We start from the raw sequence: 12,013 nt of genomic DNA on the forward strand, positions 1-12,013 counted from the left end.
TAGCAGCGATGAACGCACACGTATTGTATAAGGCATGCACGGGGTCCGCTGAGAAAAGAAGAGTGTTCATGGCTCACCTTGCAGAGGAACTTCGTCGTCGCTTCTTACAGGAAAAGGCGATGGAAAAAGAAAAGATGATACAGCGTCAACAAACTTCCGTTCTAAGACCTCAGCTTCCCCCAGGGAAGAAAGTACAGTGTCAGGTGCTCATTCACTGTAATAGGAACCATAGCACAGAGAGGTGTGTACACTGCAACAAGTACACATGTTGTAAATGTAGGAATGGCGGACCTTGGGTGTGTGGGAACTGTTAATATTTGAATGTGATGATTTTATATAGCACGGATCGGAAATCAGCAGTTCTTAACATTGCACCACGCAAGCTGTTGTATCAACCACCAACTGTAACTTGCTTTCTTTATTCTTCGGTTATAGTCTTGAATAAAAGTGCACTTTTATTTATGTGAAACCAGCTGTGTCAGATGGGGTTGTATGGATTGATTCTGAATGTGACTGGCGAGAATGAAAAGTGAATTAAAAAAAGAAAAAAAAAAAAAAAGCTAACCTTTACCAGTATCATAAGTTACACCGCCTGTTACAGACTGAAATCAAATTTATATTGTTATTCTAAAATTGTAAGAATAAGAGCAGTTAATTTCTCGAAGTAGAGCCGTTGCGGAATCGAACTCGCCACCCTCTGAGTCCCAGTCAGGTGCTGATACCATTACGCCACCGCGGCGGTTGTAGTAAGAAAGTCAATGTGGCATGCTAACGCGGCTTTTTTTTTTTTTTTTTTTTTTTTTTTTGAATGAAGGCGCACGTGTTCTTTTATTTGTACCTTTTGTGAAAGTGTTTCTTTGATATATGGACTTCAGGCTTCATACGTTATATAGTTTATGCCTACATTTTGTCATTTACTATTAGAATATGAAAAACGTTTCTGTTTTAAAAATGTGTTTGCACAGCCAACTATAGAAATGGAACACACATGAAATGCGTGTATTTCCAAATAACGCTAGAATTATTTCCACTGTAAAAACTCCACTTCAATCCCAGGTAATCAAATCAAGGCAAGGCTTGAGCTAGGAGAGAAGTTCATTCTAAGTCGGTGGGGGGATGGAATAGCTGGCTGCTAGTAGCTTTATCAGCACATTTAGATGACAAAGGACTCTGGCGGAGAGGTGCAAACGGATTTAAGACGCGATTTAAGGTGGGACGGATTTACGAGTTTTTTCGTAGGCTCTGGTAATTCTAGTGTTAATTATTGCAGGGTTTCTGATCCCATTTTTGCATGGTTAGCTGTCGGGATTTTATCAGAAATAATTTGATTGCCTTTTCTTCCAATATTGTAAGTTTCAGGTTAAAGAAAATTTCTGATCTTGAAATTAAAATACAAAATTTGGCACATATTTGTCCTACAGATTTTTGATAATTACCACAAAGCACAGATGGATGTGGTAAGAATAGGGCTTAATGCCCTTTTGATACATTAGGTTCAGTTTCAGGTTTACCAAGTTCATTCATGTTATTTTGTATCTGGAATGGTACCTATTAAACTTCAGCTTTACATCTTCAAAGAAATGACACATTTGCCTATATTCATTCTTTAAAATTAAAGTCAGGCATTTTACCCAGGAATCAATATTGTAGTATGCAAAAGTATTAAATCCCTTAGAAAGTCATCATAATTTTTTTCATGATGAAAGATTTGTACTCCTATTTATCTATTCAGTATATTTAACATGAACAACACATTTCTAAAGTCAAAATGAACCATTTTCTGTAGATATTTAACTGGAGAAGAAAAACTGAACCATTTGAGTGGAAAAAAGTGAAAGACATGCCAATATTGCAGTTGAACTCATCATACCCTGAAAACATTTGCATTGTCACTGGAGATGTCTGGCAGCATATTAATTGGCAAGCTCAGAATACTTTGGAAATTTTAAACTATGCTGAGATGTCATGGGGCAGTCATGTAATCTGTCATCCACTGCAATTGCTAGTAATTAAATCGGACATCTTTGAGATGATAAGATCCAGGAAGTGCAGCCATCAAGTGTGACCTCAAAGCAATGTGTCCCCCGCGAAGCTTAGAGTGTTGTGAAGTAACAGCACATGATCAACAATCTGGTGGGTGTTAAAGGAGCCCCACAAACCATTGAGTGCTGCAAGGAATCACAGATCGTATTAGAGGGCTGTACCCCATCAAGCATCATGTGCCACTAAGCAAAGAAACACAGTCAACAAACGTCTCCCCTCTGAAACACCGTATAACACGTGTACAGCAGTTCAGAAATGTTGTGTGGCGATGTTAAAATTGCAGATGACTTGCGTGTTAATGGAATGAAACTGTTTATGGTAAACAAAAGCAGCTTCATTCATGTTAGGTGCCCTTATTGCAATATGAGTGCAGACACTGCTGTAAATTGCATTTTTATGTTGCTATTTTTTATGTTGGCAAAAGCCCATTTTTTATGTATGTACACCCACACCCTATGAAAACTGGATGTAATGCATAGTCAGTTGGTTTTAATGGCTTTCAGCACAACAGGCATGAATGAAGCTTGGATTAGATACTCCTGGCCTGTCAGCTAGTTCCAGAAGAAATGACAAATGGTAGCGAATATAAACAGAAAAAAAATGTAAAAAGTTATTGAGTGCAAATATACAGCATTGGGCCTCTTGAAAGGGAACTAAAATACAGTCTATACATCATATTCATTATTTTTGAGGTTTAATAGTCATTAAAAAGTCATTGTCACGTCAACACACTTTAACATAACACTTGATGATATCAGTTATTATATACATGATTCGTCATTTAACTAGATTGGCTGAATTTCCCTATTTGATCAATTGTCTCCAAGGTATCTTATTTATATGCAAATATTTCAAAATCTGAAAATATCCAAAATCTGAAATACTTCTGGTCCCAGACATTACAGATTAGGGATACTCAAACTGTAGTACTACACACCAACAGTTACACCATGCAGAGATGGAGAGAATGTGCAAATTTCATATGTACACTGACAAGGCATAGTTATTTGAACCCAGGATACTGGAGCTAGGACGGGACAGCACTACCTAATATGTTACTGTGCTGTGGTTATTTAATATTATAGTCTTAAAAAGTTTTAAAATTTGGGGTATCACTTTAGATAAGTGTATTTTCTGCAAAGTGAATTAACACACATTAGTATTGTTAAGTCTGGACTTTATTTTATTGTTAAAGTCACTGAGAATAATTTCCAGGAGCTTGAAGCTGGTAACTTTATAAATGTTATTGTAGACTGAGTTAAATGCAGATATTTTTTCCATCTTCAGAAGCTATTCTATATCTTATCACCAAAAACACAAAATCCCCCAGGGGGGTTAATTTCAGGTATGCTCAATTTAAATTTCACTTCATAATACATTACTTGCCAAAGGAATTCATTAATGCACATTAGAGTTTAAGCTGGCCTCTCATTTTAAAGTGACTACGTGGAATTTGTTGGTCAAGTTTTATAGTTTCTTTAATAAAATACAACAGAATATAATGAAAACACTGTTGGATCTATGTTGATGCTGGATATTGTTTATAAAAAAAACTGCAATTTTTAAAACTGCTACTTGGCAAATATTTTTTGTTGCAATTTGAATGTAAAAGTAGTAAAAAGTAGTAGTTTACATCCTTCAACAATTTCTTTTCTTTCCAAATTACTTTTTTATACATCACAAATGCATCTTTGGATATTAAATAGATGTACAATTAAGTAACGGATAGCTGTGTATAAAGTGTATTTAACTTACTATTACTGTTTGCGACAAAGAAGGTCTATATTAGTCATCTGCTCACTGTACACTTTTGTCAGCTGATGTTATTGGCAGTTGAGATCTCATCAACCATTTCGTCTCCAGTTTCTTTTGACTTTTAGAGCTGGCATTATTTTCAGTAGTTCAAACAGCAGAATATTTCCTGGTAACAAAATGAGTCTGTATATACCTGTTGAGAAGTCAGAGATTAAACAGACATGCAAAAAAAGTCATTAACTAGTTATTAGAAATTAACAAATATAATTAGTGTTACAGATTTTCTTGAATTTATTCCTGAAATTCAATATAAACACGTTTCCCAGTTGAACAGAATTTTTGAATGAGTACCACCTTTAACACACCTAAACTAAGCAGTGTTATAACATCCAGCCCCCTGCTTTTTTAATAATTATTTTATATTTTATTTTGGATATGCATTTACCCATGATACTGCACACATGAAACATTTGAGAGCTTAACAAAAAAATGCAAAATTGCAAATCGGCCAAGAACAAAAGATTAAGGTATAATACATTTCATTCTGCAAAAGCTGGATAACAAAACAGCTGTATGTACAGTATATGCAGTATATCAAGTTCTTAATAGTTTGATGTGTAACACAGATCAAAATGGTGCCAAGAGATGGGTCATCAGATGGTGGTCAGAAATTACTTTGAGTGATCAGGAAAAAATTGCTTCTCAGGTTCGGAGCACAAACATATAGAGTGGAAAGACCCTGTTAGAAGGGTGAATGAAACAGAATAGAGGTTTTTTAGGGAAACATGGAGAGGCTAGAGGTAGTGAAGATGTGACAGTATGGCTTGGCTTTTAGTAAAAACAAAGCAAAATCAAAGTGTACAATAGTCATTAGATCATTAGTTCCAAAAGTCATTAGATAAATAAATAATCCCTAAAAGCACAACAGTGTCCATGTGGAGGTTAAAATCAGTCAGACAATCCATTAAAACGAGGTTGAAACACGGCAGGAAACTGTCCTTAAAAACATGAGCCTGGCTGCACTCCTTTAAAAGCTGACATCTCCTTGTCTTAACCCAAAAGGGTCCTTGCAGCCAATGTGGTGCCCAATCTGCAGTTCAGCCAACTTTGCACACTTGCTCTTAGGCTCAGATCCCTGCAGCTTTCTGTGGCCCCCTGTAGGCACTACACCGAGCTTCCAACTCCCACTGCCTGGCGCGTATCCCTGTGGACCATGGCTCCCTCGCAGAATGTCTCACCAAACCTTGCATTCCCCTGTGGCAGTACTGCTTCACTCTGGTTAGTCGCAACTGAGCAGCACTTAAGTCACTCCAGTTTCCAGGTCATTTAGTTGGAGTGACAATCTCTCGAGGGACCTCCTCCTGGCAGCCTGCCTTCTCTTGGTCATCCACATGCACCAGCTTCCTCCAGCTCTTGCCTTCTCTATCTCCTTCTATTAACCTTCTTTTTCTCTCTTCCTTTTTGTTCTCTCTTTGTTCCTCTATTCAATTCTGTTTTTCTTGTGCTGGCTTCTTTCTCAGTCGCGCACCGCAGGAAGCTGATGAAGCAATTGAAACAGACTGCACCCTCACATGCAGGTGTGTATCGCCCCAAATAATCTACCAAACCCCCCATATCCCCCACCCTGACGCTGCTGCGCGAGCACAAAAGCTCCTACAGAGAGTGAGCTGGCCAATTATTTATTTATTTATGTATTTAAAATGGACACCTTTTTCTGAACCACTGACCTGCTTTACCACAGAAGACCAGAATTATGTAGTGCCATCAAGTCAGAACAAGTGTTTTGAATCCTAACAGTACATGGAGACCAAGGGATTGACTGATCCAGAGGTTAAGACTTTTAAGAGTCTTCTACATTAATCCACTGAATTTTGACTAAAGGCCAGTTAATTGGCGGAACCAACTGAGAAGGCTTTGAGAGTCTTCATCATTAGTCTCATGAATATATGTACAGTATCTGTATTTTTGTTATGTTGGTTGCATGTGGACTGCAATATTTTTCCTATTTTAATTCCTTCACTTGTATGAGCTTCACCAAATCAAGTTCCATGCAACTGATGTTGTAATGACAATAAAGTGTTTACATTTCAAGGGTCATAATAAACCAATTTAGTAGCCGTGTTCTCTATAACCTAAGAGTTTGGATAGCAATTGCTAGGTGCTTTTTCAATATATATTTGGAGATGTCTTATCTAGAGACAATAAAATCTGAACAAAACAGTTAATGGTGTAAACAAGGCAAAAATGGACATATCTTGAAGATGTTGTGATGGAGGACCAGATTTCATGGCAATGCAGTGGAACCAAACCAGCCTGGGACACTATTCCATTGTAGGACATGATGACAGTTAATCACATTGAGTCAAGTTAGAGTTATCAGTCAACCTCACTGCATATCTTTGGATTATTCAAGGATATGTGTGTCTGCTGAAACGTAATCATGAGAACTTACAGATTCCTCACAGAAAATTCTACATCCAGGAAATCTTTCAGGATAGAGTTGCTTTAATGTTGGGATACATTTTGTGTACGTTTTTTGCACTCCTAGCATAGCTCTGTGATAAAATGTCACATTGAAATTAAGGCATAATTAAAAGTAAAGGAAAACCTAGTAATGTTATTTTTCATTCACTATCCCAGTGTCAATTATTTGAAGAACTGTGCTATTTGAAGGATAAAGATTGTTTCAGCAGGCATCCTGGAAGTCACTATTCACATACAACTTTACTCTTTTCAAGCAATAAAATGTGAACTCTCTTTTCTATATAAATTAGCCCTATTTCTTTGGGACTGAACACTGAAGGCTCATATGCACTAACAAATAAAATTATATTCTATGTAATTTCATTGTTTTTTTTATTTTTTCTTCTAATTTTTATTGTAATCTGTGTTGTATTTTTAACTCTGCTCACTGTGTTTGGCCACTTAATTCAGAAATGTAATAAATTCTTTCTTGTTTTTGTTCCTTGTAGTTATCCTCCATTTTTTGATGATAATCCCTTTGGCATTTACCAGAAGATTCTAGCTGGAAAAATAGATTTTCCTAGACATTTGGACTTCAATGTGAAGTAAGACAAATTTCACTATATGATTGTACTGAACTTGTAATAATACTGTGGTGTTAGATGCTCACTGAAGGCAAGATAAATTTATAGGGGGCAGTTGGATAAGGAAGTACACAGTAGTAAAAGTAAAAATCCAACTGTTGCTGTTACAGCTGGGATAATCAGCCCTGGTCCCAGAGGATCATGGGGACATTCTTCTTTGTCAAGTTCTTAATTTGATTTTAATCCTTGTCGTTAATCTTCTTCTTTCAGCTGCTCCTGTTAGGAGTTGCCACAGTGGATCATCTTTTTCTATATCTTTCTATCTTCTGCATCGTGCTTTTTTACACCGATCACCTGTATGTCCCCTCTCACCACATCCATAAACCTTCTTAGGCCTTCCTCTTTTCCTCTTGCCTGGCACCTCTATCCTTAGCATCCTTTTCCCAATATACACAGCATCTCTCCTCTGCACATGTCCAAATCCGAATAATCTTGCTTCTCTGACTTTGTCTCCAAACCATAAAAACCTGAGCTGACCCTCTAACGTATTAATTTCTAATCCTGTCCATCCTCGTCACACCCAGTACAAATCTTAACATCTTTAACTCTGCCACCTCCAGCTCTGTATCCTATTTTCTGGTCAGTGCCACCATCTCCAGTCCAATAACATAGCTGGTCTCACTACCGTCCTGTAGACCTACCCTTTCACTCTTGCTGGTATCCATCTGTCACAAATTACTCCTGACACTCTTCTCCACCCTGCCTGCGCTCTCTTTTTCACCTCTTTTCCACAATCCCCGTTACTCTGTACTGTTGATCAGAAGTATTTAAAGTTATCCACCTTCATTAACTCTACTCCCTTCATCCTCACCAAATCATACTGACCTCCCTCTCATTTACATGTATATATTCTGTCTTGTTCCTACTGGCCTTCATTCCTCTCCTCTCTAGAGCATATCTCCACCTCTCCAGGGTCTCCTCAACCTGCTCCCTACTCCCTACAGATCAGCAAACATCATAGCCCACGGGGACTCCTGTCTAATCTCGTCTGTCAACCTGTCCATCATCGTTGCAAATAAGAAAGGGCTTAGAGGCGATCCCAGATGTAATCCCACCTCCACGTTGAATGCATGTGTAACTGCTACCACAGACCTCACCACTGTCACACTTCCCTCATACATATCCTGTACAACTGTTACATACTTCACTGCCACTCCTGACTTCCTCATACAACACCACAACTCCTTAGACATCCTGTCATATGCTTTCTCCAGGTCCATAAAGATGCATTGCAACTCCTGGCCTTCTCTATACTTCTCCATCAACACCCTCAGAGCAAAAATTGCATCTGTGGTGCTCTTTCTTGACTTGAAACTATACTGCTGCTCACTAATCATCACCTCCCTTCTTAACCTAGCTTCCACTACTCTTTCCCATAACTTCATGATGTCGCTCATCAATTTTATACCCCTGTAGTTACAACAGCTCTGCACATCCCCCCTATTCTTAAAAATCAGCATCAGTACACTTTGTTTGTTTTGTTTGTTGTGTATCTGTTCATACTAAAGAAGGCATTTAAATAAACTGTTTAAATTGATAAAAAGATTGTAGTCACATCCTACTTACATTTTCACAGAAAGTTAAAAAGACCTGTCTAGGAACAGTTCAGAATTTGTGACTCAGCATAAAAAATAAAAACGGTTTTGTTCATTCATCAGAATACCTGGATTTTAACTAAGCAAGTATGTGGAATGATATCCATAAATGATTGAGCCCCTCCAATATAAGAGCTATCTATCCATTGTTTACAGGGATACTTAAAATATGAAAAGTAGGGTGGAGAGATGTTCCCTGTTCCTTAAACTTTGCAGTCACAGTAGGACAACCCTGGTTAAATATGTGGGGTCTTGTAAACAGTGAAATATATATCATACAGAATGAGAAGCTTTCCTGGCCTCTGCATATATAGATTGATGTTGGGGCACAGGGTGCAAAGTAGGCTACAATTACCAGCAAAATAGTATTGACGTTAGGCCAGTTTGAGTAATAACACATACCATGTATATTAGAATTTTGCTCTTCACAAATCCTTAATGTTTGGTGTAAACTACTTCTAGTGTAATTTTGAATAAATTTTTGAAGGTGTGACTACACACTAAGTAACAAAGTAATACTGTCAGATGTGTAAAGGTGCAATTCTGATAGGCCACAAGAAGAGAATTTTTCCCTTAGAAAATAATACATTATATAATCTTGAATTATTTTTATTCAAATTTTAGAAAATGAGAGGTATTTTATGTTTTTTGCTGAAATAATTCCTTACATCTGTCATCAGTTATAACAACATTTTGTTTAAGCTTGACATTTTCAGATAATGATTAAATAATATCTAATTTCATTACATACTTGTGACTGCATAAGTATACTATAGCATAGAAGGTTTAAAGGCAACAGGATAACTTCCTGCTATAGCATATAAAGATACAACATTGAAACAAATGTAAAATCATAAGGCACCAATTATAAGAAAACAAAGTTACAGTTCATTTTAGCATCAGTGGCAGAGTTAAAAAACTTTAATATAGAGACATTCCAAATGTGATTAACATTATTGGGGAAAATGCTAAATAAATTGTTAATTATTGTTCTTGGACAGATACCTAAGAAATGAGAAAATTACTTTGGGATGATTAAGGTTTATGTGAGACCTCTAGGCCTTAATTATATTGTTGATGTATTTTCTGTTTACTCTTAGGCCTTTATTCCTCCTTTGTCTACAGGAAATTAAAAATACAGAATATATTTATGTGTATGTTGTCTTGTAACATCTGGACTACTGCAACTCTCTGCTGGCAAGAGTACTGGCATGTTTCACCAAGCCGCTACAGATGATTTAAAATGTAGTGGCATGTCTGGTGTCCAACATGTCACTCCTCTTTTTTAAGTTCACTACATTGGCTCTCTGTAGAGGGACATATTCAGCTCAAATTCATCATATTTGACGTGTCCGCATCTGTATACATACATACATACCTATACACACACACACATATATATATATATATATATATATATATATATATATATATATATATATATATATATATATAAAATCTGAATCCATAATTTTTTCAACTGTAGCTCCGAGCTGGTGGAATGAGCTGCCACCCACCAGGAGAGTTTAAACACTCTGTTGTTTGGTGAATTTCTGTCTTAACTGATATTAGTTGTTACATTTTTGTAACGTAGGAAATGTAATTCACTTATATTTTGTTCACGTGTGATGATCAATTTTGTAATCTTGTTCTTTAACACTTTTTTCCAAAACAGTCCCCCAGACTGATGTTCACTCAATTATGTTGACCTCTTTTGTAATTTGCTTTGGATAAAAAGCTGACTACCAGGAAGTAGGTATGCCTGTTAACAGCTAATGGGATGTTATTGTTTAGTAAACAATCTAATTGGATAACTTATGTTAAACTGCTAGCACGACATGCTATCTTGTTCTGCTGTAAGAATCCTAAACTCTCTGCAATAACACAATGGGAAAATTATGAGAAATTTCCCATTTCATGTAAAATAAGAAAAAAAAATCAATTCAATTCAATCAATTCAATTTATAAGTAATAGTTCAAAAGAGCTTCAAGTCTAAAAGGTATATCTTAATGCTGTCCATTAACTGGACATGTTAAACCATTATCACCTTTTAAATATTTCTGTATCTCTAATTGATAACTTTGTATTAAATCTTTTTCTTTCTCTGCTTTAAAGAAGAGTAGAGGTTGGGATATTTGACCTCATTTGAATAAACCGATACCCATAAAAGTATTTATGTAACCTTTGATGGCTGACTAGTCCACTCATCAAGCCATAGACTTTTGGATACTGGAGGCAGAAGATTCTATTATGGAGTGGTTTCTGAAAATCTAGGTGCTTCTTTTCTTTACTCACAATATTCTGTCTCATCAGAGAAGTGATAACTCTCAAATTGATTTGCCATTCGATGACGCATGATACACCATAACACATGTTCCATGACTTTTTGTTAAGTTAGGCCTTAAGACTGACTTTGAGCTACTTTACTTGGTTATCTCTGGTTCTCTGCCTTCAGTTCAGCTGGAAGTAGTTGACTTGGGGAGACTAGAACTGGTCATTACATCCAAGCAACATTACTTTATAAATACATTGTGGCCTACAGAGGACACACCAGGCGCCCAAAACAGACATAGACAGACCAGGACACAAGTTCAGCATACATGCTTTTATTTTTTTTTTAATTTTCCTCCATTTCCCACCAGTACAGCACAGTTTACAGCACCCAATACACAGCACAAACACTCTTTTCTTCTTTCTTTTTCTCCTCTCCCTTCGCCTTCACTCCTCCTCCAGCAAGTTTAGTCCAACTCCTCCCAACTCTGGCTCCCAGAATAGTGGTGACTGGCTCCTTTTATAGGGCACCCGGAAGTGCTCCAGGTGTCCAATGACCTTCTTCTGGCAGCACTTTCAGGTGTGGCAAAAGTGCAGCCACTCAGGGCTCAACAGTACCTGCAGCGCTGCCTGGTGACATCCATGGCACCCAGCAGGGTTGCTCCAAACTCCAACCCCCAAGGTGCCCTGTGAGAGTCCAAGGCACTGCTGCCACCTAGCGTTGCAGGGTTGGTAATGCCCTGAATAAGCTCTTTCCCCCCAGTCCTTCCACTGTCGAGGTGTCCCAGCTGGGTAAGAGCCCCAGCCATCCACCACAACATATAGAAATGGTTTGGGTTATTCACTAAGGCTTTGGTCAGTCTTTTAATGAGTATACCAAATAAGGTGATCTTCTCATTTAACCTGTGAAATTCTGTTATGCTTTGCTATTTCTCTTATCAAATTATAATGCCAGCTTCTGGCTTATATAGTGATTTTTACAGTCTTTTAGTAGTGTCCTAGCATTTAGTAGCATTTCCTTGCTAAGCAGAAACTTTAATTAACATAACAGTTAATTAAATAACAGTCATGTTATGTGTTGGCCAGGATGACCTAGCTTAACACAAGCAGCTCCCTCCACCAAGCATTTATGTGACCAGCTCGGTTACCCAACACATCTGTTAGCGATTAGTGCAGCTAAATTCCTTTGTGAGCCTGTCTGGTTTCCCATTTCTGAAGACCGCTTACTTAATTGAAAATGG

General features: G+C 37.4%; 1 protein-coding gene across 1 annotated transcript in view; it reads left to right on the forward strand.

Annotated features, from left to right (window-relative positions):
- Positions 1 to 12,013, forward strand: part of prkx (protein kinase X-linked) — a 218,672-nt gene that overhangs the window by 174,696 nt on the left and 31,963 nt on the right. Inside the window, exon 8 of the mRNA XM_051926670.1 lies at positions 6,771 to 6,866. Within this exon, the coding sequence (XP_051782630.1) occupies positions 6,771 to 6,866 (96 nt within the window). The remainder of the gene's footprint in view (positions 1 to 6,770; positions 6,867 to 12,013) is intronic.

This window comes from Erpetoichthys calabaricus, chromosome 4, assembly GCF_900747795.2.
Source record: "Erpetoichthys calabaricus chromosome 4, fErpCal1.3, whole genome shotgun sequence".
Lineage (NCBI taxonomy): Eukaryota > Metazoa > Chordata > Cladistia > Polypteriformes > Polypteridae > Erpetoichthys > Erpetoichthys calabaricus.